The following is a 27,240-nucleotide window of genomic DNA, read 5'->3' on the forward strand; positions in this document are numbered from 1 at the left end:
ACTGCTGTACTGCAAGGGATCCTAAACACACCATAATCTACTTTTATCCTCCTCCCCTAGTTGGCTATGGTATTCTACCCAGTTGTTATGACTGCAGATGCATCCATGAAGGACATAGTACAGTTTTGTACCTACCATAAATGTAGATGTCCGAACTGGATAGCATCTGCAGTCAGGATTACCCTCCTTCCCCTCTGTGGTACTCCTAGGGTGTTTACCCTCCTAATAGCTAGCTGTTGGGGGGGAGTCTTTTATGGTGTATTTGTTTGTATACATGTACATACATGCTTATTGTTGTGTTTACCTCTATCTATTTGGAAACATTGGCATCTATCCAAATTTTAGCCTGCAAGAAGGCTTCTGGCATCTGGGGCAAGAAACACTGAGGAAAATGGCGTCGGCTGATGCTTTTATACCCGAAGACCAACAAAGATGACGTCGGGTGGAGTGCGACATCAGCGGCCGGACCCGGACTTTGGAATCCGGCCGACTGAAGGGCTGCCTGACGACAGGACAACCCCAGTTGTTATGACTGCAGATGCTATCCAGTTCGGACATCTACATTTATGGTAGGTACAAAACTGTACTTTCTCTGCAGTCAGGCAGGTCCTCTGTCGGCCGAATTCCAAAGTCTAGGTCCGGCGTCGGTTGTCGCTTTCTTTTCTGACGTCAGTGCGACAGGGGTATATAAGACACAGCCGACGTCATTTTCTCCAGTCTTTTTTTGCCGCGCGGTGCCCGAAGCAGAAGCAGATGTTCTTCGTTTTCCATTGCTGCAGTCCTTACTATTGGGTATAGTCCGCGTCCAGTCGGCCCGAATACCAGAGTATAAGGCTGACGTCGGTCAGGGCGCATTAGACTGACGTCAGTACGTCAGGGTACTAATGCGCATGACCGACGTCATATCCTCAGTCTTTTTTGCCGCATGGTCCGATGCAGAAGCAGTTTTGCGAGTGCAGGTTGGCGTTCTGAAATATTTCAAACCGGAGTTTCAGACCGAAACAGAGTTGGCTAAGTACCGCTAGAACATTTTGGTTTTTTCTTGCCTCAGTATTTTACCGGATGTCAGAAAAAGTGAATAACTGTATTTCTTGTGGGAAACAGATACCTCATAGGGATTTCCATACCTTGTGTATACCTTGCTTAGGGCCTGAGCACGACGTTGTTGGTTGCCGCTCTTGTGCTAGGTTTAACAAACGCACTATTAAGAGGAGGTTAGATTGTGCCAGGTTAGTGTTTGGGAAGCGTTGCAATTATAAAATGCCGTCGGATGCTCCGACGCCGCTTCAAGAAGCGCAAGGACAAAACAGTGAAGCCTAGGGTTGATGAACCGGCAGTCCCGGACGTCGGTTCTTTAGAAGGCTCAGTGGAGCCAGAGGTTTTGCCAGGAGTTTGCATGGAGTCTCAGGCAGAAACTTTACTGTTACAGGATGTGCCTTCTCAGGAGGTAGGCCAGGCTGAGGGGCTTCTCAGGTAACTGTTCTTCCCTCTCTTCCCAAGGTAGTTAGAGCCTCTCCTTCTGTTGCCAAAACTTCTTTGAGAGGTAGGCCTAGTTCAGCTTCAGTGGGGCTTCTCCTAGCATTTCGGTTCTGTACCTAAGAAACATATGCTTAAAATGGCAGAAGATTTGATTACTATGATTAGAGGTTCTATGCCCCCGCCTGATAAGAGGCCTAGGGTGGAACCGGAATTTGATAGTTTTGAACAGTGTTCAGAGGCTTCAGAGTCTTCTGCGGAAGACTTGCAGGAGTATCCTACTTATTCTGATTCTGATGTGGATGATTCCACTCCTACAGCTTCTCCTCCAGAGGATTTCTCATTTTCAGAGACTCTACATTCTATGAGGGAGCACTTTAAATGGGAAGGCCAGGATTACTCTGATTCCAGGAAAAGGCTTAGGGAATTCTTGTTTTTACCTCAGCATAGGCCCTTAGCTATTCCTCCTGTGTTGAATGTGGTGGAAGATGTTTTTGCAGAGGCTTCCCTGAACCCTGACTCTTTGCCTCCTGCTCCTGTTAAGCCTGATAGGTATTACAGGGTGCCCAAGCTCATAAGTATTTGTTTAAGAGTCCTAGGGCGGACCCAGAAACTATTTCTCAAGGGCCTAAAGGTGTTAAGGCTTCTGTGGTTAAAAATCCTGTTCCCACTGATAAAGAGGCAAGGGCTTTGGATAGGTGGGGAAAGAAAGTGTATACTTCTTCCACTCTAGCCATGAGAGCGTTGAATTGTCAGTTTCACATGCTAAAATATCAGAATTATCTCCTTTCACAATTAAAATCTAAGGTGGATGCTTTGGCGGAAGGTATTGAGTGTAAAGAGTTGCTGGATTTGGTTCATGTGTCTGAACAAGTGGGTAAGCATTCTTTGCAATGTGGTTTTGATGCTGTACAGGCCTCCTCGAGGGTGGCTGCTACTAGTTCTGTTCTTCGCAGGCATGCCTGGTTGAAGGATCAGAATTTAGCTGAGCATGTTAAGACAAGGATTTTGGATGCTCCTTTACAGTCTGATGTGTTGTTTGGATCGCCTGTGGAAGCAGTTTTAAAGAAAATGGAGGACAAAGCTAAGTCTATGCAAACTGTTAAAGATTTTTGCAGGTGCAGCCACCAAGTTTAGTAGAAATTGGCCTGCTAAGGGGTGGACATATCCTGCTTATGATTCCCAGTCTAGGGGTAGGTCTAGACGTGGTAGGGCAGGGCTCAAGGTTCTTTTAGGCCTAGAACAGGGAGTTCACCTGCTCAGACTTCTGGTGAGGGCACGGGTCAGTCCTTTGGTAAACAGACCCAATGACCTGTCTTTTCAGCTGCCAGTAGATTCTCGTCTGGCAGCTCCTTTGGGAAGAAGACTGTCTCTTTTCAAAGAAAATTGGGATTTAATTACTCAAGACAAATGGGTGTTGGATATCATTCACCACGGTTACAGATTTTATTTCCATACAATGCCCCCTTTCAAAGGCATGCCAGACGTTCCTCCTCCACAAAGAAAGGAGGCTCACAAGCAAGTTTCTCAGTTACTCCAAATAGGGGCCATTCAGCCAGTCCCTGTATCAGAAAGGGGCCTAGGATTTTATTCTCGCCTGTTCCTAGTACCAAAGAAGGGGAACACGTGGAGACCAATTTTGGATTTATCTCTCCTCAACACTTTTCTGGACATTCCCAAGTTCAAGATGTTGACGTTACAACAGCTTTTACCTCTGCTGGGCAAAGATCACTGGATGGTAACTTTAGATCTCAAGGAAGCTTACCTTCATGTGCCTATAAGGCTAAGTTGCAGGAAGTATCTGCGGTTTCGAGCTGGAAATTCTCATCAGTTCTCTGCATTGCCCTTTGGCTTATCTACTGCGCCCAGAGTATTCACAAAGGTTCTGGCTCCAGTGATAGCTTACTTCAGGCTTCAAGGAATTCAAATCTATCCTTACTTGGACGACTGCCTGATTCTGGCTCAAGAAAAGGAAGACCTTCTACAGCATCTGGAATATGTTATAGCAGTGCTAAGATGCCTAGGGTATTCTGTGAACGAAATAAAGTCCAGTCTAGTACCCTCTCAAGACATGTGCTTTCTGGGTGTGAGACTGAATACAGCAGCCCAGATGGCCTTTTAACCCCGGACAAACAAAAGAGTCTGTCACTTTACTTCCATCAACTATCTCATCAGTCCGTGCTGACTGCAAGGACAGTCCTTCAAGCATTAGGGTTCATGGCATCTTGTATTCTGGTGCTTCCCAATGCCAAACTGCATATGAGGAAGCTACAATGGTATCTCAAAATGTATGGACACAGCACTGCCAGGATTTGGACACTGTCATTCAAATAATACCTTGCCTTCAAAAAGAATTCTTGTGGTGGGCTCAGGAATGTCACCTAAACAAGGGACTCTCTGTGACCCGCCAGAGGCAAGTCAGATTTTAACGACAGATGCCTCGGACATTGCTTGGGAGCTCATCTAAATGGAAAGTGGATACAAGACAAGTGGCCTGCCAGACTACAGCATCTACATATCAACATGAAGGAGATGTTAGCAGTCCAGTTTGCATTAATGGCTTTCAAGGAGTTACTTCTTCCAGGGCAGGTGTTGATTCTAACAGACAACACAACTGTCATGTGGTACATCAACAAGCAAGGGGGAACACATTCTTATCCTCTATGCAGGCAAGCAATGATTTTATGGGAGACTGCGCTAAGCTTGCACCTAACTCTTCAGGCAAGGTTTCTGCCAGGAGCACAGAACTCCTTAGCAGATGTGTTAAGCAGACAAATCATGGATCCCCACGAGTGGAAACTGGATCTTCATGTATTTCAGAAATTGACAGTGTCATGGGGAACTCCAGACATAGATCTGTTCGCTTCTCCACTAAACCACCAGCTGCCAAAGTATTGCACAAAGGGGTTTCATCACACCACTTGGAAAGTGGATGCTCTGTCTTTCAGTTGGAAAAACCTTCATGTGTATGCCTTTCCACCTCTGCCTCTTCTTCCAAAGGTACTATTAAAGGTCAGACAAGACAGGCCAAGGATGATTTTGATAGCTCCAAATTGGCCTCGGCAACACTGGTACCCACTACTACGGAGTCTGGTAAAGAAGCCTCCATGGCCTTTACCTCTGATTCCTCATCTGTTATCTCAGAAGGACGGTCATCTGCTCAATGTCAAGCTTCACTCTCTTCATCTAACAGCCTGGCATATTCTGTGTTGACACACAGCAGGTCTCAACTTCCTCAACAAGTTTTAAATGTGATTATGGAAGCTAGAAGACCTAGTACAAGGAGAGTGTAATGCATAGAAAAATGGAAGAGATTTTTATTTTGGAGTACAGCAAAGAATTTGGAGATTTCTGAGCCTAATTTGAGTGTGGCTCTTCAATATCTTACTGAGTTATTGGACAAAGGTTTGTCCTTCTCTTCCATTAAGATTCATGCTGCAGCAATTTCAGCTCACTATGATTGTGACCCACCTTTGTTTTCGTGATCCTTTGTTCAAGCAGTTTCTTAGAGGGGCAAAGAATATAAGACCCCCACGAGAGCTCCTACTCCTGCTTGGGATCTCAATTTTGTGTTGGAAAAACTTACTCTACAACCTTTTGAGCCTGCAGCTACTGCTGAATTGAAATACTTGTCCTGGAAGACTGCTTTTCTGTTGGCTATTACTTCTGCAAGAAGGGTGTCTGAGTTGCAGGCCCTTATGGCAGTAGAGCCCTTTTTGATTTTCCATAAGGATAGGGTATCATTACGTACTAATCCTTCCTTTATGCCTAAGGTGGTTTCTAGTGTGGCTTTAAACCAAACTATTCATTTGCCTACGTTTTATGCAGACCCTCAAAATAAAGGGGAAAAGATTTTGCACACTTTAGATGTACACAGGCAATTATGCTATTATTTAAGCAGGACTAAGGATTTTAGGCAGTCTCAGCAGTTGTTTGTTTCTTTTGCTTTGAGTTCACAGGGCAAGCCTGTGTCAAAACAATTTCTAGGTGGATTGGCTTTTGCATTGCATTTTGTTATTCCCATCATGGCAAGGAGATTCCAGCTGGGATTAGGCCTCATTCCACTAGAGCTACTGCCACTTCAACAGCATTTCTAAGGGGGGTGGCAACTAAGGATATTTTGGAAGCAGCTACTTGGAGTTCAGTGCATACTTTCTCTAAGCATTATCACCTTCCTATCTACTCTAAGTCTAGGGCTGGTTTTGCCACAGCTGTTTTGCAAGGCATGTTGTCAGCTCCTACTTCTTTATGATTTGCCAGCCTCCCTTACCTCTGCTTTGGGATTCTACCCAATAGTAAGGACTGCAGCAATGGAAAACGAAGAACATAGTACAGTTTTGTACCTACCATAAATGTAGATGTTCGAGGATTCCATTGCTGCAGTCCAATTTCCTCCCTCCTTCCCTCTGTGTTTAGGGGTGGTTGTGTAGGTGAGTTTACATGCTTATATTTTTGTATATATTCTTGTATATATTGTACATGTTTTTGGTGCAGGTATTTTGGGCCTTGTCTTTTTAGGGTCTTCTGACATCTGGGGCAAGAAAAGACTGAGGATATGACGTCGGTCATGCGCATTAGTACCCTGACGTACTGACGTCAGTCTAATGCGCCCTGACCGACGTCAGCCTTATACTCTGGTATTCGGGCCGACTGGACGCGGACTATACCCAATAGTAAGGACTGCAGCAATGGAATCCTCGAACATCTACATTTATGGTAGGTACAAAACTGTACTTTCGCAAGTGCCAGTTGGCCAGCTCCTGAATTTATGAAAAATTGGAAACCGAAGTCGTCTTTAAAGCGAAGTACCCTGTTGGAGAAACTTTTCTCGTCTCAGACCGATGTCAGACAAAGTTAACAATTGTATTTCTTGTGGGAAGCAAATACCGCATAAGGATTTCCATTCCCTCTGCATACCTTGTTTAGGCCCAGACCACGACGTCTCGGGCTGTCGCTTTTGCGCTACTTTCAATAAACGCACTATTAAGCGTTGGGCGGAGTTCGCCCAACATTATTTTGGTAAATCCTTTGGTTATAAAATGTCTGAGACTCAGACTACCGTTTTGTCCAAAAAACACAAGGACCGACACCACGCCAAAATCGGCTGCACGTGGTCTGTTCTCAGCGAGACGCCTATGCAGTCCCTGACTACCGACGACACTTTGGCGGTGTCTTCTGTAACAGAGACCGCAGGTACCTCGGCCCTTACTCAGACTACAACCAACAAAGCCACTGAGTGTTGAGCCTCCTAATGTGGACAGGTCCACTTCCACCCAGGGTGTCTAGACCCTCATCTTCCTTTTCCATTAAGGCCTTTGCTAAGTCCAAATCAGCCATGCATCCCGAGGCCTGTTGCACAGGGCCCATCTCCAGGCCCCCTGCCTAAAAGGCAGATGCTTAAAATGGCTGAGGATTTAATTACTCATCAGGGGTTCCCATCTCCCTCCAGACAAGACACCCAGAGTGGAGGAAGATTCTCCCTCTTCTGAACAGGGCTCCATTTTCTCAGAACATTCTGATGAGGAACACTCATACTCCCCTTATGAAGATTCTGATGCAGAACAGTCCATTCCTTCTGTATCTCCCCCAGAGGATTTTTCTTTTGGGGAAACCAGTCGGATACTAACCACGGACGCCTCTGACTATGCATGGGGAGCCCATTTGCAGGGCAACTGTCTGCAGGGCCTTTGGGCAAAGGATCAGAAGCACCTGCATATCAATTTAAAGGAAATGTTAGCCGTTCAGAACGCTCTATTGGCCTTCAGGAATCTTCTACAACCAGGACAACTACTGATACGGACAGAACACCAGTTATGTGGTACATAAACAAGCAAGGGGGATCACATTCCTATCCCCTTTGCAGACTAGCCATGAATCTATGGAACAGCTCTAGCTTGCAAACTGGACCTTCAAGCTCAGTTTCTACCAGGGAAGCCAAACTTCCTGGCAGCCTGAGCAGAAACCTGTCTGACCCACACGAGTGGATGCTGGACACCAAAATATTCAAGATTACAGCAGTCTGCGGATGTCCTCGCATAGACCTCTTTGCATCCCACCTCAATCATCAACTACAGATTTTTTGCACCAGGACATTCCACGAACTAGCTTGGAAAGTGGATGCACTATCATTCAGTTGGAGAAACCTCTCTGGGTATGCCTTCCCACCTCTACCTCTTCTTCCACTGGTGTTATTAAAGATCAAGCAGGACAAGCCCAAGATGATGATTTTGCTGGCCCCAAATTTGCCTCTACAGTTTTGGTACCAAACACTGAAAAACCTTTCTCTGGAGCCCCCTTGGGTTTTACCACAGACTCGGAACCTTCTGTCCCAACACCAGGGTCAGGTTCTGCTCTCCCATGTCAAAACTCTCAGCCTGGCGGCCTGGTTAATCCAGGGTCTATGATTCATTCTCTCCTACCCAAGCAGGTTATGGATGTCATTTTAGTAGCCAGACGTCCTAGCACTAGAAAATCTTATGCAGGAAAATGGAAAAGGTTTTGCTCCTGGATGCAGGCTCAGGATTCGGATCCTCTTATTCCTAGCATTCCTCTGATTTTACTTTACCTGACGGACCTCTTACATAAGGGTCTCTCTTTCTCTTCCATAAGGATACATGCCCCTGCTATTTGTGCTAATTATAATACAGATCCTCCAATCTTTTCCCACCAGCTCATGAGACAGTTTCTCAGAGGAGCTAAGAACTTTAAGGCCCCCATTCCTGCTTGGGATCTCAACTGTTTTGGAAAAACTCACCTTACCTCTTTTTGAGCCTGCTACCACATAAATCAAGTTTTTATCTTGGAAGACAGCCATCCTGTTAGCTCTGACCTCTGCCAGGAGAGTTTCGGAGTTGCAAGCTCTCATGGCTGTGGAACCTTATATTATTTTTCATCAAGACAGGGTGTCTTTTAAGGACTAATCCTACTTTCATGCCTAAGGTGGTTTCCAAAGTGGCTTTAAATCAAACTATTCACTTGCCAACTTTTTTCCCCTAGTCCTCAAAATAAGGGGGAAAGGAACTTGCATTCCTTGGATGTACACGGACAACTACGTTTTTACCTGGACAGAACCAAGGACATCAGGAAATCAGAACAATTGTTTCTTATGCTTCAAGTTCCCAAGGTAAAGCCATTTCAAAAAAGACCATTTCTAAATGGATTGCTCATTGGATCAGATTTTGCTATTCACACCATGGGAAGCAAATCCCAGGGAGTATAAGGACTCGCTCTACCAAAGCTGCTGCCACTTCAGCTGCCTTCCTCGGGGGTGTTCCTTAGGGCAGGCTTTGCTTCTGCAGTCTTGCAGGGCCTTTTAGCCGCCCCCTCTACTTTATGACCACCTCCCTTTTATTCTGCTTTGGGATTCAACCCTACAGTCATGACTACAACAGTGAAACACTATGAACATAGTAGTTTTGTACACTTACCATAAATGTAGATGTTTGAGTGTCTTCACTGTTGCAGTCTGGGTTACCCTCCCTCCTGTCCCCTCTTATTTTTTTTTGTGTGGTTCCCTTCACCCTTCTGAGGTGTATTTGCAAAGGGTATGGGATCTTACTCATTTTGGAACATCTGACATCTGGGGCAAGAAACTGGAGAACATGGCGTCTGCTGTCAGCTTTGTACTCCTGGCGCTCTGACGTTGGGGAGCATGGCTGAGCAGCTGACGCCGGACACGGACTTTGGGATTCTGGCCGACAGGACTGCCTGCCAGCAGGGGAGAACCCTACAGTCATGACTGCAACAGTGAAGACACTAACATCTACATTTTTGGAAAGTGTACACAACTGTACTTCCCCTTTCTGTGGTCTCACAGCAAGTATCCTCTATAGATACTGGATCCCAGGTAGGATTTAATTTCCCATCCATCGGAACATCAGATTCCCAGTCTCTGATCCCTGGCACTAACCTTAGTTTCTCCATGAAGGTTCTGGCTGGCCATTGAATATTGATCCTTTTTCTGCCTTTACTCCTTCACCATGGGGCTAGTTTTTCCAGTAGCATCTGTTATGAATTTTCATGTGGGAGAGGGTAACAATCTTTCATCTTAACTTTCCACTTCAAGGTTATGCAGGGCCTTTCATCTCAGACCTCCAGTGAAAGATCTGTCACCTCCTTGGGATCTCACTCTTGTGCTTCAAGGCCTTATTCGGGAGACCCTTTGAACCTGCTAACATGTTCATCGTGCATACAGCTGCAGTCATAACAGATGGGTTCTCCTGCCGTCAGGCGGGTCCTCTGTCGGCCGAATTCCAAAGTCTAGGTCCGGTGTCTGTTGTCGCCGCTTCTTCCCTGACGTCAGTGCGACGGGTATAAAGGAACCAGCCGACACCATTTTCTTCAGTCATTCTTGCCGCGCGATGCCCGAAGCAAAAGCAGTTTGCAAGTGCCGGTCGGCCAGCTCCTGAGATTACGAAAATTTGGAAACCGAAGTCTTAAAAGCTAAGTACCCCGTTGGCTAAACTTTTCTTGCTTCAGACCGATGTCAGACAGTTAATTGTATTTCTTGTGGGAAGCAAATACCGCATAAGGATTTCCATTCCCTCTATATACCTTTAGGCCCAGACCACGGTGTTTCGGTCTGTCGCTTTTGTGCTACATTCAACAAACGCGCTATACAAACGCGCTATTAAGCGTCGGGCGGAGTTCACCCAGCATGCTTTTGGGAAAGCATTTAACTATACTATGTCGTCTGATACTCTGACTCCGGTTTTGTCTAAATGCAAAGATAAGGACCGTCACATGAGGTCCGCGGCCTCTACCGACACCACGCCAAAGCCGACTACATGTGGTCCGGTTCTCAGCGAGGTGCCTACACAGCCCCTGACTACCGATGACGCTTCTTTGACGGTGTCTCCTGTGCCCGAGGTCGCAGGCTCCTCGGCCCACACCCCGACTACAGATACCGAAGCCACTCTTGGTATTGAAACTCAATGTGGACAGGTCCACCTCCACTCAAGGTGTCTTCAGACCTTCCTCCTCTTTCTCCAAGGCTTTCACTAAGTCTAAAGCAACCATGCACTCTAAGAGACCAGCTACACAGGGCCCATCTCCAGGCCCCATGCCTAAGAAACAGATGCTTAAAATGGCTGATGATATCAGAGGTTCTCCGCCTCCACCGGACAAAAGGCCCAGAGTGGAGGAAGATTCCCCCTCCTCTGATCAGGGCTCCATTATTTCAGAGCACTCTGATCAGGAACATTCTTACTCCCCTTTTGAAGACTCTGATGCGGAGGAATCCATCCCTTCTGTATCCCCCCCCTTCAGAGGATTACTCATTTGGGGAAACTTTGCATACCTTAAGGGAACACTTCCACTGGGAAGGCAAAGATTATTCAGATTCCAAGAAAAGGCTCAGGGAATTTCTCTTGCTACCTCAGCACAGGCCTCTGGCTATACCTCCTGTCTTGGACATCCTAGATGTTTACTCGGAGGCCTGCCTTAACCCGGACTCTCTACCTCCAGCTCCAGTTAAGCCTGACGGGTACTACAGGTTTCCTGACTCGCACCAATTTCTATACAAAAGCCATGCTGCTGACCCAGAAACAATCTCACAGGGCCCCAAGGGAGTTGAGGCCTCCATTGCTAAAAATCCATTACCTTCCGAGAGAGACTCCAGATCCTTAGAAAGGTGGGGGAAAAAAGGTATATACCTCTGCTACCTTATCCATGAGGGCCTTAAACTGTCAGTTTCATATGCTAAAATACCAACAGTTTTTGTTATCGCAATTGAAAAGTAAAATGTCACAACCTGAACAACCAGACTTGAAGGAGTTGCAGGATTTGATGCATAGTGCAGAACAACTGGGTAAGCATACCTTACAATGTGGTTTTGTTGCTCTAGAGGCCTCATGTAGAGCTGCTGTTACAGGATCAGTCATACGTAGGCATGCCTTACTCAAGGAACAAGCCTTGCCTGATCATGTCAAAGCTAAATTACTAGACGCCTCTCTTCAAAAGGATGTACTATTTGGTGCTAATGCTGAGGCGGTATTAAGGAAAATGGAGGAAAAGGCTAAATCAATGCAAACTGAGAATTTCTACAGGTACAACCCCCACGTTTTAGTAGAAATTGGCCTTCCAAAAACTGGTCCTTTCCTGCCATGGAAGACCCCAAAGAGGCAGATACAGGCACCCGAGGGGCAGAGGACAATCCCAAGGATCGTTTAGAGGCAGACTATGGCAAGCTCCTACACAGAGGTGGTGAGGATAACTCGCAATCTTTCAGAAAGCAATGGCTTTCCCCTTTGCATGCCAACCAAGTCTCAAATGGCAGCCCCCTTAGGAGGAAAGCTGGCATTATTTTCAAAAAATTGGCATATTGTCACAAAGGACAAATGGATCCTGGACATTATAAACAGAGGCTACAAATTCCATTTTCACACCCTTCCAAAAATGAGGCATGCCAAACCTGCCACACAATCAAAGGGCAGAGGCACAAAGGCAAATTACAGATCTCATAAACATGAAAGCTATTCAAGAGGTACCTACGAACAAGGTCAAGTTTTTATTCCAGGCTTTTTCTGGTGCCAAGGAAGGGAAAAGATTGGAGACCTATTTTGGACCTATCCATCCTAAACACATTCCTACTCGTTCCAAAATTCAAGATACTCACTCTACAGCAATTTCTTCCCATGCTGGGCAAGGAGTCTTGGCTGGTAACATTGGACCTAAAGGAGGCATACCTGCATGTCCCAATCAGACAAAATTGCAGAAGGTACCTCTGATTTCTTGCAGGCTCAACCCATTATCAATTCTTTGCATTGCCCTTTGGCTTATCTACTGTGCTCAGAGTATTCACGAAATGCCTGGCATCAGTAATTGCCTACTGCAGACTTCAAGGGATACAAATATACCCCTATTTGGACGACTGCCTGATTCAAGCGGACAGCAAGCGCATTCTTCTGAAACATCTGGCTTATGTAATGTTGTTGAACTGTCTGGGATACAGTCAACAAAAAAAAAATCAAGGCTTATACCCTCTCGGAAGATAATTTTCCTGGGTGCCAATTTGGACACAAACACCCAGATGGCCTACGTCACGCCAGAGAAGCAGGGGCAACTAATTCAATACTTCAGAACACTAGCAAATTGCACCAGGCTGACTGCAAGGAAAATCCTGCAGGCTCTGGGATTCATGGCATCTTGCATCTTACTAATCCCATGTGCAAAGCTGCATATGAGAACTACAATGGTACCTGAAAAACATATGGTCTCAGCACAGCCACAGTTTGGAAACAATACCACTAATTCCATGAATGCAAAAGGAATTTCTGTGGTGGGCTCAAGCTTGTCACAGGTCTTCCATTCAGCAAGCCTCAAGCAAATTGTCATCACAACAGACTCCTCTGACTACGCCTGAGGGGCGCACATGACAGATCGGTGCATTCAGGGCAAATGGTCCCAAAAAGAAAAGCACCTTCACATCAGTCAAAAAGAAATGCTAGCAGTAATAAATGCTATTATAGCTTTCAATGACCTTCTACAACCAGGTCAACTATTGATAAGAACGGACAACACCACAGTTATGTGGTACATAAACAGGGAGGAACACATTCTTACCCCCTATGCAGACTGGCCATGTCACTTTGGAACATGGCCATGGACTTACAAATGGAACTACAAGCACAGTACTTGCCAGGCAAGGAAAACATGCTGGCAGACAACCTAAGCAGGAATGACCGATCCACACGAATGGAAATTGCATACAAAAGTTTTTAAAGAAATAATCCAAGAATGGGGAAGGCCAGACATAGATCTCTTTGCCTCTCACAAAAATCATCAATTGACAAAATTCTGCTCAAGGATTTTCCATCCAAAGGGCCTGGAGAGTGGACGCTCTCTCTTTCAGTTGGACATCAATGACAGTTTATGCCTTCCCCACCCCTTCCTCTGCTGCCCAAAGTTCTATTGAAAACCAGAGCAGACAGACCAAAGATTATTCTCATTGCTCCGGACTGGCCAAGGCAACACTGATACCCACTCCTGAGGAGCCTGACGCATTCCCCACCATGGACCCTGCCTCTAATGCCTCTTCTGACTCTGCACAGCTTCAAGACTCTTCACAGCCAGCTAAAACACTCAATCTAGCCGCATGGAAGATTCCTTAGCATCACAACAGGCCCTACTCTCCAAGGAGGTGCAGGATGTCATTTTGGAGGCCAGAAGGCCATCTACTAGAAAAACTTACTCCGCAAAATGGAAACGTTTGTGTCTGGAATGAGAAAAAGGGCCAGGATCCTGGAAAACTGAATTTACCTCAAATACTACAATATTTGGCTGAACTGCTAAGCAGTGGATTTTCATAATCCTCAATCAAAGTCCATGCCTCAGCCATTTCTGCAGAATACAACACTGATCCACCTTTATTCTCTCACCCTCTCAAGACAGTTCCTCAGAGGGGCTAAGAATTTAAGACCTCCAAGGAAACGACCAATACCTGCTTGGGATCTTAATTTCATTCTGGAAAAACTGACCTTGCCTCCCTTTGAGCCAGCTGCCTCATCAGATTTGCAATATTTGTCCTGGAAAACAGCATTCCTTCTGGCATCCCTTCGGCTCGTAGAGTTTCAGAACTACAGGCTCTCATGGCTGTCCAGCCTTTTATCTTCCATCAGGACAGAGTTTCCTTACGAACCAACCCGTTCTTTATGCCTAAAGTGGTATCCAGGGTAGCTATAAACCAAGCCATACATTTACCTACTTTTTATCCTAATCCTCAAAACAAAGGGGAGAGATTACTACATTCCTTGGACATCCACAGACAACTGCATTATTTGGACAGAACAAAGCCTTTTAGAAAATCAGAACAGCTCTGTGTCCTATGCGGTAGGAGCTCAAGGAAAGCCAATTTCCAAACAGACAATCTCAAAATGGATAGCCCACTGCATATGCTTTTGCTATTGGCAAAACTACCTACAGGCATTGGAACTCATTCCACCAGGGCCACAGCCACCTCTGCAGCCTTCCTCAGAGGAGTTCCTACCAAGGATATTTTGGAAGCAGCCACTTGAGTTCCGTGCATACCTTCTCCAAGCACTACAACCTACCATTATACTCCAAATCTAGAGCAGGCTTTGCCACTGCAGCCTTGCAGGGCATTTTGGCTCCTAGTTCCACCTAGTGCCTACCACCCCTTTCTTAGCTTTGGGATTCTACCCATCTGTTATGACTGCAGCTGTATGCATGATTAACATCTGCATTTATGGTAGGTACAAAACTGTACTATGTTAGAGTGCTAATACAGCTGCAGTCCAGGTTTCCCTCCCTCCTTCCCCTCTTGGGACAGGAACCTGATTGGGGTATTCATTTATGATGTATTTGCTTGCAACTACTGTATTTTGATTATTTTGTACTGCATTATTACACAAATTTATGTATTGCCGTCCTTCTGGGGGCACCTGACATCTGGGGCAAGAAAAATTGAAGAAAATGGCGTCTGCTGGTTCCTTTATACCCCTGTCGCACTGACGTCAGGGAAGAAGCGACGACAACAGACGCCGGACCTAGACTTTGGAATTCGGCCGACCGAGGACCTGCCTGACGGCAGGAGAACCCATCTGTTATGACTGCAGTTGTATTAGCACTCTAACATCTACATTTATGGTAGGTACAAAACTGTACTTTGTGATTTTAAAAATACTTGTCTTGGACGAGTGCTTTTCTAGTGGCCATTACTTCAGCAAGAAGAGTGTTGGAATTACAAGCTCTATCTTCCCAACTGATTTACATTACCTTCAAGGATGGTCTCCCTCAGAATGAACCCTTCATACCAAAGTTTGCCACATAGACATATTAAACCAGACCATTCACCTCCCTGTTTTCTTCCCAAATTATTCCAATAAGGGTGAATTTATGCTGCCTTCAATTTACATACAGTTCTGCTTCTGTCTACACAGACTAAAACCACACAGGAAATCTGAAGTCCTAAATAGATTAGGTCCGGCTGTATCTAAAAGTATCTTAGCCAAGTGGATTAGTGTTTGTATTTCTACAGTCTACTCCCAGTATGACATGCAGATTCCCCATCCTGTTGGAGCTCATTCTACCACGAGTCTACCTTGTCTGCTTTCTCTGTCTTTGTCTGATGAGATTTGTGCAGCAGCGACCTGGTCCAAATCTCATGTTTCTCACTAAGTTCGACATTATTTCTAGAAACAGAGCATCCTTTGGCTCCGCAGTACTCTGGCATATCCTTCCTTGAAGGCCCCCCTGGGATTGTATAGCTGGGGACTCTGACCCAGTCGTGAGGCATAATGAAACGGACAACCTCAGATTACAAGTTATGTACTTGCATAGCTTGGCATCCGTTATCCAATTTCATTATGCATCACATCCCACCTGCCTTCCTCCCCAACCTATATCAGCTGAGAGCAATGGAGGGGATATGAGAACCCATAGGTTCCTAGTTTGAGCAACAGTGTGGTTGCTTTCTGTTGTTTTTTCTAGAAGTGTAAATCTAGATCACCTTTGAGGGGGCAGCAAGCTCTGAGGGGTTAGGTGGAGTGGGGTTTTATGGGAGAGGGAGGAGCTTGAAGCTCTGCGTGCCAGTCTAGAGAAATTAGTCAGATCCATAGGCCCAGTCATGATGCATAATGAAGTTGGACAACACAGATGCCAAGTTATGGTAAGTACACAACTTCTGTTACTCCCAGTCCATTGAGTCTAGGTTAGGTGGCTTATATGGACTTCAGAAGCGTTTAGTTTCCCTTGTCGCTTGTGAAATCTCTTTAGTGCATATTTTATATGCTGCCTTCTGAGATTTCCTTGGGGAAGGTGTATTGTACGGTATAGTCTCCTGGCTCTAGTTTCACCCCATACTTTATTCCTGCCCCTCACCAATAACCATCAAGCTTAGTCTTTTGGCCTCTTATCTGTAAAATTAGGTGGCAGAGGTGACAGCGGGGGAGTTGTCGTACCTCTCAAACTCTGAGGAAGAAATCTGGACAAAGCCATAAAGAAAAGTGGGACAGGCCCAAAAAATGGGGACAGTTTTTAAATATTACAAAGTAAAAGTTGATAGAATGGGTTTTGCATTAACATGAATTTTCTGAAGGGTATGAAGTCTGAAACTCATCTCATTTTCTAACTTCATTCTAATGATTTACCACTAATTTGCCAGAAACACAATTTTATGAAAAGACCAAAATAATTTGAGTCAAAAATCTGGGCGTTCTGCGAAAATCTGTACAGTTGAGATATGGGAGGTGTTGGGACAGTCCCTTGTCTGGTTAGGGTGTTTTGTTCTAGTTTGCGGTCTAGTGCTAGACAACAGTGAAGTATGTAGGCCCTCTACAGAAGTGTAGGACTGGTTTCAGATATCCAACCCTGCTGCAGTCTGTTTAGTCTTCTTAGGCTAATGTACCACCCCTGTAGGAATTTATCTCGCATGTGTTTATCTCAAAAAGTCCAACTTGGAATGAAGCCAGTTTTCAGCGGAGGCCTGGGGGGGGGGGTGTACTCCGGGTGCGTGTCTTTGTAATTTGGGAGGAAACTGGAGCACCCAGATGAAACCCATGCAGACTCAGCACAGAAGCCACCCCAGCTCATAATTGAACAGGAACAGACGGGAACTGAAAGTTCAACTACTGAATCCTACACTAAGGCACTGTACGAGCACATCCACTCATGCATGAATCGTGCCATCCCAAATAGAACCAAAATGCTCTCATCCAAAAAAAGGAAGCCAATCTGGTGGTCCCCTGCCATAAACAAACTTTACAACAAAAGGAAGAAACTTTTGCAGAAAATAGGAAAATCCCGGGATGCAAAAAACTCCCTTACTAGCCTCAGTAAGAAACTGAGATGCCTCTTAAAATCCTCCAAAGCTAGTTACGAAAATAAATTGCCAAAGATTCCAAAGACAACCACAAAGCATTCTATAACTGTCAAGAATCTAAATGGCAAAGCTCAGATCTGCTCAGAGCTAAAACAGGATGGCATTAAATATACTGATCCAAAGGATATTGCCAATATCCTGGCAGATTTATTCAGTGCCAACTTCACCCCCTAAATGGCCCATCTCAATACCGGAAGATTGCCAAATTCCAGTAATAATGGCCACACAGGTACAAAACGCACTCTCTAAAGCCAAGAATACAGCATCCATGGGACCAGATGACATCCCGGGCTGTGTACTACATGAACTACAATATGAACTGGCACCTCACCTAAGTGTCATGTTTAATCATAGCCTCACCTCAGGTTTCATGCCCACGGAGTGGCGCAGAGCCACAGTTATCACAATCCACAAGGGGGGATCCACCTTGGATCCCGGAAACTACCGTCCCATCAGTCTGACAAGCCCTATCTGCAAGGCCATGGAGCGTATTATCATGGAACTTATAAACAAAGACATTGGCAACCTTCAAACACTGGACCCACCCAGTTTGGGTTTGTGAAGGGCCGATCTTGTCTCCTGAACCTGATTGACAACCTGATTGACTTCTTTGAATCTGTCTCCAGAGCCATGGACAAGGGTAAGGTGGTCCACACAGCTTATCTAGACCTTGCCAAGGCCTTTGACACCATCCCCCACTCTGGAATCATAGTTAAACTTACTAAGTTGGGCATTAATCCCTATGTCACCCAATAGGTTGCTAAATGGCTTACTGATGGAACCCACACTGTAAAAGTAGCAGACTCCAAATCCAGCTCCAGACAAGTGACAAGTGGAGTACCTCAGGGTTCAGTCCTGGGGCCGCTCTTTGTTTGCTATCTACTTCTCTGAAGTACAGGTCAACACTAAGGGACTCTGGCTAACAAAGTTTGCAGATGACTGCAAACTGGGAGCCATTATTGAATCCCCAAATGATGTGGATACTCTACAAAAGGGCCTTACAGAAACAGATGCTTGGTGCCAGAGCCATGGGCTCAAGCTCAGTGCCAAGAAATGTATTGTTATCCCCTTTGGGGAAAAAACATGTATCCATGAATTACCATATAGGTGGCAGTACACTAAACACAAAGTGTGATAAGAGACTTAGGGACACAGGTGGACAGTGGTCTCACCTTAGATAACCACATTGCCACAACAGTCAGGAAATCCTATGTGGCACACCTCATCACGAAGGGCTTTTCATCCAGAAAAAAGGTAATTGTCCCACTACTCGTCCCTCATTAGACCCATTATAGAATACAACGCCCCATTTGGTTATGTACCTCTCAAGACAATTGCAACAACTGGAAAGGCCTCAAATACCTCACTAAAAAAAAAAATCACAGGCCTAAAGCAGATGCCCTACGCTGACTGCCTTAAACTCCAGCTATACTCTTGTCGCATATCATCTACTCAGAGGCGATCTCTGCTTAACATACAAGGCCATGTCAAACCTAGAGCTGTTGGACATGCTACACTTAAAGAAATCCCAATCCCTCAGAGCTACACGCTTCAGGGATCTAAACCTTGTCATCACAATAAACAAAACATGCTGGAGGGATAGGTTCCTGACCCAGAGACTCCCCAGAGTCTGGAATAGATTGCCCATACATGTCAAGCAGAGTGCCTCTTTGGACCTCTTCAAGAGGAACCTTGACAATTGGATGGGAGAAAGGAAATTCACCCCAGGGATCACGTCAGTCGCCCTGCTAGTCAGGGGGGTCCAGGAAAGTAAATTAATGTGGGAAGAAATAGCCAGGGAATTGTTATGGCTAGGCTTGTATAGGCCCTAGGGCTGATAGGTACCAACCTATGAACCTCTTTGTTGGGCGGTGACAACGCAACTGCTGCAACACTGTGGTGTTTATAATCCAGTAATCTATGGTAAACTCTTAGAAACCTCACTCATGCAGTGAGGACTTGCTTCTGTCATCCCCTTTGCATAGTTGGCTAGGCGCTGCTCATTTTCTCCTCAGTTGGATTCTCCAGCACCTGGGTTCGTTACTTAAACCAGGATGGTCTGAAATGCAGTTTGGGTTTTCTTTTTTGTGCTCCAGAACAGACGCTGTTCTTGTTTGTTCTTTTTGTAATAGGCTCTTCACTGCAGCTTGTTTCAAAGTAGACCTTTTAAGAATACATGGTAAGCAGTTATCTTTTATATGCTGGCTGATCATTCTTTGCTATTGGGCTTCAAATGGTCAGGGCTTTCAAATGGTCAGGGCTTTCAAATGGTCAGGGCTTTCAAATGGTCAGGGCGGCTCTAACTCAGACTAGTTTCTGTCTCATTACTGCCCAGACAGAGGCTTGCTAATCTGTGTGCATTTCTTGCTGAAATTCAGTGATGGGTATAAGGCTGTGGTACGTCCTTTTTATATAATTGTGCTGTAGAGTTGTGAACCTTCTGTTTAATTAGTAATGGGAACATTTTTCTTCACAGATTCCCAGGCTTCAAGGAAGTGCGTTTGGTTCCAGGACGTCATGATATTGCATTTGTAGAGTTTGATAATGAAGTTCAGGCTGGAGCAGCTAGAGATGCATTGCAAGGATTTAAGATTACGCAGAGTAATGCTATGAAGATATCTTTTGCCAAGAAATAGGAGAATGTTGTAATCAAAGCTGCTTTTTGGCTTAATTTTTTAAAGCCTTTATTAAATTAAACCTTTTTTTTTGTTAAAATATTTTGTGAGGTAAGTGTGGAACTGCATCAGATTCCTACACAGGGCATGCTTATTCCATGTTCGTTTGAACCATTGCTTCACCTTTTTTTTTTAACCATTCAGTTTTGGTAAGTTTTAATGTGTTTTGAATGAAAGTTGCTTTATGGCATTCCTGTTTTGCCCTGCAATTGTAAAATGTGTTCTGCAGCAGTTTTACCTACTGGCTTCTTGCTTTGCTTATGTGAGTGTGTAATGTATGGTTGAAGGCAGCTGAAATGTAAAATATGCACCCAGTGTCTGTCTGCCGGACATAGCACCTGGAGATTTCAAAATCATTTTTTTACAACTCTACAATAAAATAATTTTATGCAAACTGTGCTGGATTTTGTGTATGAAATTTTTCATTACAAAGATATCTTTAAAGAATTGCTTTGTTTAACATGTTCTATGTAAAGTATGTAAATTTATTGATGGGCTGTTGCATTTTGATCAGTTGGAGACAGTTCATGCCCATATTTCAGGATGGACTGTGGGTGATACCTAGAGAACTTGTCCAGGATACTGGGGTTAAATGCCAAATGATTTTCAAGACCTCAAGATCATTTCCTCAGAAGGGCAGTTGCAAGCAACACAAGAGCTGATAGCTAGGTGGTAGCCCTGACAGATGACCAGTCAGCAGTGTTATGCACATCAGTGATGTACTTTATTGGTAATTTGTTATGGTTATTAATGTGAGGACTTGCTTCCTTATAAAAGGTTTCATTAGATGGTGCAAGTTTTGTTCCCTTTACAGATGTGTTGTCTGGTCTCTAGGCTGTACCAAAAAACAGTTGGAGCTTTACAACTTTTCCTGGCCAGTCAGTCTCCCACTTGATGGCACTGTTTGTGGGATGGATATCTGCCTGTGCTTTCTTCTTTATAAATTGCTGTTGAGTAGTCCTTGCCACTAGGACTTCTATTTGCTAGATGTGTCTGAATCTGGTCCAACTTCTTGAACTCCCTTGTGAGATGTGCATCCAGCCTCTAGCATGTCCAAATGTGCCAGTCTGACTGGTGTCCACACAGACCATTCCTCAGCTTTTTTGCTGCAATTTGCTACTGCAGGCACTCTGTCATGACTAGTGTTTACCATCCATGTTGGCTGTCCGGAGCTTGGGAGCAGATGGTACCCTATTGGTGAGCCCTTTTATTTCGGTTTACTGTTTGGTACCGATACAGCAAAATACAATGCAGTTTTCTTTTTACTGCATTTGACTTCTTTATTTAGCAAACCATAATGTTTGGCTCTGGTAGGCAAACATTTCAAGGATTGCCTCAGTTCTGCCCTCCCACATAGACGTGTGCAGCTTGGAGCTGATCGTGATGTTCAGAACTTGTCTGCCAAGGTTTCACTTCCTGAAGTATTGCAGAGTAGGGTACATTTCCCATATGAATACCTGAAGTGGAACAGACCTTTTTCTGTCATGGGGAATGCCAATTTTACTGTCGTCAACTCCCCCAGTACAGTACAATTTTTTTTACTGGATTTGTATTGTATCTTGTGCAAAACAAGAGATATTGGCTGTGGTAGGCAAATCCCTCAGACTTTCACAGTTTCTCTCCAAGTGCTTACACCTTGGAGCTAATCACAATGTCCTTCCCTGGGTCATTGTAGTATTCCAGTACACAACACTTCTGGCATTTGACCTCAACCTGCAGGTATTGGGATACATAAGCAGATATATTGGTGTAAGATCCTCAGACTATCTGAATGCCGGATCTTCATTCCAGTTGACCTAAGCATGTCATTGCCTGAACATGATTCCACCCCCTTAAGGTTGCTTCGTGTCAGCAGAGAGGAAGTGCAATTGTAGTAGAGCCCTTATAAAGACCTCCACTCCCGGTGTCTTGTTTTGGGTCTACGTATGATTTTAGAAAGTGTCATATCTGCCAGACATTCATCCCATAAACCCTTCAGTCCAGGCTTTCTCCCTAAATACTTGAGACCTAATGTCTGATTCATCTTGTGCAAAGTAAGATGGTAGAACCCTCTGTCTGACATCCTGTTCTCACCTAATGAAGATCAAGAAACTAGGGCCTGAATCTTCAGATAAGTCTGATTTTGTACATTCTTACTGGGATGCAGCAGGAATCCGCTGTTTAACTTGGGCGACCTGCTGCGGAAACCACTATGGTGTCTGCTTCCTGTACCTCTGAGGTTGAGTTTACTGGGGAGGGAGAATACCCTAGGGTGATCTGAGGGGACCAGTGGGTATACTCAATTCCTTGAGTGAAGAGGTTCTGGGCACCTTACAAGTTCCATCAGGTCTCCAAGCTATTGTGCTTAAGTATGTCCTGACAGTGCCCCCCACACACACCGTTATCCTAGGCTGAGGAATGGCTTTTCACAAGGCCATTTTGGCTTTAAAGCCCTCCTAATTGCTGCTACTTTGCAAGCCCACACTCTGAAGAGGCAGCATGAATCCTCATCTGGGAAGGAATCTGATTCAGATGAAGACCCCTTGGTGTACTCTTCTTTGGTACTCTCCCCTGGACAGCATGCTTGTCATGATGAAGGCACCTTGTTTCCTGCCCCCCCCCCCCATAGAAGTTGATTCATTTGGGGAGACTCGCTAGGATAATGCAACTTTTGTATGAGAATCAAGACAAGTCACTGACTTCCAGAAAAGGTGGTATTTGTCTGAACTAGAAGTTTAATAACCACACTTGTTCTGCCAGTTATGGAAACCTTCCTGGATGGCTTTGCATCCACTACTATCTCCCCTGATTCTCAGCCTCCAGCTCCCAAAGCACCAGAGTCCCCTGAGCATATGAAGTTTCTGTCCAAAAATCTTGTAGCAGGCCCTTCAGTCTTTCTCTTTTGGTAAGCCCACTAAGCTTTTAATTGCAACTAATTTGTTGCCATCAGACAGAGCAATGGACAGGTATATGTAAAAAGGTTTACACTTCTGTCACCCTGGCCTTTAGGGTCCCATATTTGATACAGATGACAAAATGCTGTTTATCCATTCTAGGGTAATTAAATGCTGATTTAAATAGCACTGTGGCTAACTCATGCTCCATTAGACTTCAAGGTACCCAGGCATTCCATTAAATGCTGCTGTGATGCTGCAGAGGCTTTTCCAAGACTGCAGTCACAAGTTCTGGTATCTGTAGATTTGCCTCCTCTCCTTCAGTCCTCTGAGGATGTCTAGGCCAAGCCACTGGATCCCCACCACCACCATTTAATAGGAACCTTTTGCTTAGCCTTACTACAACCAAACTTTTCAAAGTTCTGAAGGAGAAGAAATTTAATGCAGGCTTTCTTCCACAATTCCCAGATAACTAAAGGAATCCACTTCCTTTCTCCATAGGAAGCAAGGCCCCCTCCCAAAAAGCAGCCTAAGATTTCAGGAGAAATCTGAGAATCTACAGCTGGAAAAGCTTTTTTTTTTCCAGATAAACCACTCTGTCTACTGCATCCCCTTTCCTGCATGCCCCCTTGTCCTAAAGACTGTTTCCCCCTCAGCTTAGGGATTCATCATTATATGTGAATAGATCTGGTCAGTCATCCACCACTGGTATAAAAGTTTTGTTGTGGGAACTTTGAAGGGGATATCTTCTCCATCTTTCCAGTCAGGTTCACCTCATCGAAGAACTTTTTTTTTCCGAAGGGACTATAGAACCAGTCAACTCCAGGCCTGGGGAAAAGTTTTTTTTTTTTTTTTTTTCCAAGACCCTCCTTGAAATGGAGGGGCCTAGGAGGCCAATAGTGGATTTTTTCCACCTCAACATCTTTCTTGGAAGTACCATCTATCAAGATGTTTTCTTTATAAGCTATACCTCTTTTTTTTTTTTTTTTCCCCCCCCCCATAGGCTTTTCTTGTGCCCTTAGACTTCGCTTACCTACACATTTATTCACCCTGCTTGCACAAAATTATTCAGGTTTTCTGTTTCATCGTACTCTGCTTTATCCTATACACAAAGTGCTTTACATCATGAATTGCCTTTTGCAGAACCCAGGAATGCAAATGTTTCCCTACCTGCATGCCATCATTCATGCCTCCTGTCAGAACTTTGTCTTCACCTCAGATTCACTTTAAGACTAAGTGCAACTCATGTTTTCTGTCTTCTCCATGATCTAGTCATCTTGATTTGTAGACTGAATACCCTCTTGATACCTACATTCTTTCCTGAAGAGCAGCTCCTATCACTGTCCAGCTTCTTCCAATCCTTGTTTTTGGATTCCCCATCAGCAGAAGTCTAAGCTTGTGGGCAACATGGCAACTACAATACCCCTGGTGCCATTTGCCAGGCTAGAAGTGACAAAGGTCCAGTAGTACTTGATGCCGAGACCAAAAAGTACTTCATCACCCACATGTCTTCAAATCTCTCTCCTGTCCACCCTTAAAGTTCTTTGGAAAGGGTATGTCAGATCCAGCTCATTCCAGGAATTCCCTGCCTTCTGCTCTTACCCACCCAGGACCGTCATGTAGTTGCATCCGATCTGGCTTGGCATGTGTGTGGGTACCCCACATTACAAGGGCAGTGGTCCTTCAAAGAGATAAGGGAACACATCCTTGTGAAGGAAATGGAGGCTATTTTAAGCTCTTTTCCCAGACACCACTGTCATGGGGTAGTCAAACTGGGTTCTAAAGGTCCTACCAGTTGTGCAGTTTAGCTCTACTGGCATGGGACTTTGCTTTTCTTGCGGTACATCACTTTAGAAGATTTTTATCAAAGACTCCCTAAGCAGATCCATGGAAGACCCTCAGGATATTGAACAGAAGGGTATTCTTTGGCATGGTCTGCATATGGGGTACTGTCAAGTAGACCTTTTTGCCTCCTATCAGAGCAGACAACTCAACCTAATCTGCTCCTGAACCCTTTGTCTCTGGGCCTGGTGGCCAAATGCCATGTCCTTCACTGCAGTTGCCCTCTAAACCTTTCTCTCTTCCCCTGATCCCAGCTGTTCCCTTTTTACATATAAAGGGGTGAAATAAAATCTTGCTAGTGTCTCCTTTCTGGCCCAACCAGCATTGGATCAATTTTCATATTGATAACTGCAACAGCAGCCTAGGCTGTTGTGGGTTATCCTGCATAGAATATAATCAATAGCTTCCAAAGTTTCAGAGCACTTTCCACGCACTGACTGTTGATCAACTCTAGCAGAGCTGATTAAAAAAACTGAAGGGCTTGGTGCCCAATCAGAGCTTTCCTACTGAGTAGAAAGCTCATTTGCAGGTTTACAAAGTTTGATTTGGCTAATGTTGCCCCATTGCTAAGTAACCAAGTTCCCTTCTGGGGAAGGGCACCCTTTAAGAGAACACAAATGTATTTTGACAGCCATGTTAAGTTTATGTACTTTTTACATGGAAATGCACTTTGGTGGTAAGTTAAACTACTTGATCTGTAGAAAAATTGTGTTTATATACTTTCCCCAATCTTAAAGTAGTGCTTGTTGCTCTGTTTGTGGGGGAAATTACTTTTTTCAGTTTTCCTGTTGTACAGACTACTAGTGCTAAGCTTCCCTGCGGATCATGCAACATTTTCAACTTGGTCTTGGAACAAACTAAAGGTCCCTTAGAGTCTTTCGCCCACAAAATCACCTAAGCAGCCTTTGCCACCACAGCAGGCCAGTAATTTACTTCAGCAGCAGGTTGGCGAGATTGCTGTGGCCAACTGGCTCCTCAGACCACCCATGTTTTTCATCAGATCTCTCTGGTGTATGTTCTTCGTGTTTCACTGTTGCAGTTATCACGTTTGGATTATCTGCTTGAGTAGCCCTCAGTCTGCCTGATAAGTCTAGGGCCCTGTGTCTGTTGCAGTCTCATCTTCCATGACGTCAGGTAGTCAGGGGTATAAAGCATGCAGCCGATGCCATTACATCAGTCTTTCTTGCCATGCGGTGCTTGAAGCAGTTCAAGTGCCAGTCTGCAGACTCCTGAAATATTCGTTTTTGAGTTTCAGATCCGAAGTCTTCAACTAAGCCAAGTACCCCTTTGCGGAGCGTTTTGCTTGCTCTAAACAGAGGTCAGTAAAAGTTAATTGTATTTCTTGTTGAAAGCAAATACCTCAGATTTTAATTCGTACTGCATTCCTTGCTTAGGCCCAGACCACGATGTACTCTGTCGGTTTTGTGCCTTATTCAAATCTCATAATGTTAGTCTGTTCTTTTACGCATCTAAATATTTTGGTGCTCAGTTCAATTATCCAGAAATGGCCTCGATAAGCCACCTGACTACTGATATTCTGAAAAAAAGCAAAGATAGACCGCATAGGTCCAAAGCTGCCAGTAACGCTTCTCCTAAGCTAGTTGCCAGTACTCAGTGAGGTGCTTTCGCAGCACCTGATACCCGCTACTTCAGATTTGTAGGCCTCTACTGAGACCCATTCGGAGTCCGGTATGCCACAAGATGCTTCGACTGTGGAACCTGCGGATGTCTCTACCTTGGATGGGTCCGGAGCCGCTGTGCAGGCACCGGCTTCTGAAGGTGTATTCAGGCCTACTGACTTGCATATTAAACAGACACCATCTTCTTCAGGGCCTAAAACTCGATCCATGCCTAGAAAACACTCCCAGACTGCATGGCCAGGCCCCTATGCCTAAAAAACAGAGTGGCTGAATTTACTCTAATCAGGGATAGCTGCCCCCCCCCCCCCCCCTCACTGAGACCTAGGACTGATTTTTTCCTTCTGATTCTGATCAGGATTCTGAAATTTTTCTCTAACCAGGATTTACCCTTGTCTACCTATGAGAATTCTGATGGACTCCATTCCCTCTGCTTCCCCTCCTGAGGAGTTCTCTTGGTGAAACCTGGCATACTCTTAGGGAGAATATTCGCTGGGAAAGCCAGGATTACTCAGACTCCAAAAAGAGGCTTAGGGAATTCTTACTCCTGCCTCAACACAGGCCTTTAGCTATCCCTCCTGTACTGGACATTGTAGATGCCTTCTCAGAATCTAGCCTGGCCCCTGACTCTTTACCTCCTGCTCCCAGAAAACCTGATGGGTATTACAGGGTATGTCTCAAGTTCCTCTTTAAAAATCTTACTGTGGATCCTGAGACCATTTCACAGGGACCCAAGGGCATTAAGTCTACTACTGCCAAAAATCTTACCCCCTCTGATAGAGAATCCAGGGTGCTGGATAGATGGGGTAAGAAGGTATACACTTCTGCAACCTTGGCTATTAGGGCCTTAAACTGCCAGTTTCAGTTAAAGTATCGGCAGCATATTATTGGATTGCTTA

The 27,240-nt window shown here is 44.9% G+C and overlaps 1 protein-coding gene across 1 annotated transcript in view; it reads left to right on the forward strand.

Annotated features, from left to right (window-relative positions):
• Positions 1-20,386, forward strand: part of SNRPA (small nuclear ribonucleoprotein polypeptide A) — a 526,049-nt gene extending 505,663 nt beyond the window's left edge. Inside the window, exon 7 of the mRNA XM_044067214.1 lies at positions 19,791-20,386. Coding sequence (XP_043923149.1) covers positions 19,791-19,950 — 160 coding nt within the window. The 3' untranslated portion in view covers positions 19,951-20,386. The remainder of the gene's footprint in view (positions 1-19,790) is intronic.
• Positions 20,387-27,240: the final 6,854 nt, after the last annotated feature.

This window comes from Protopterus annectens, chromosome 1.part0, assembly GCF_019279795.1.
Source record: "Protopterus annectens isolate FY-2018-M chromosome 1.part0, PAN1.0, whole genome shotgun sequence".
Lineage (NCBI taxonomy): Eukaryota > Metazoa > Chordata > Ceratodontiformes > Protopteridae > Protopterus > Protopterus annectens.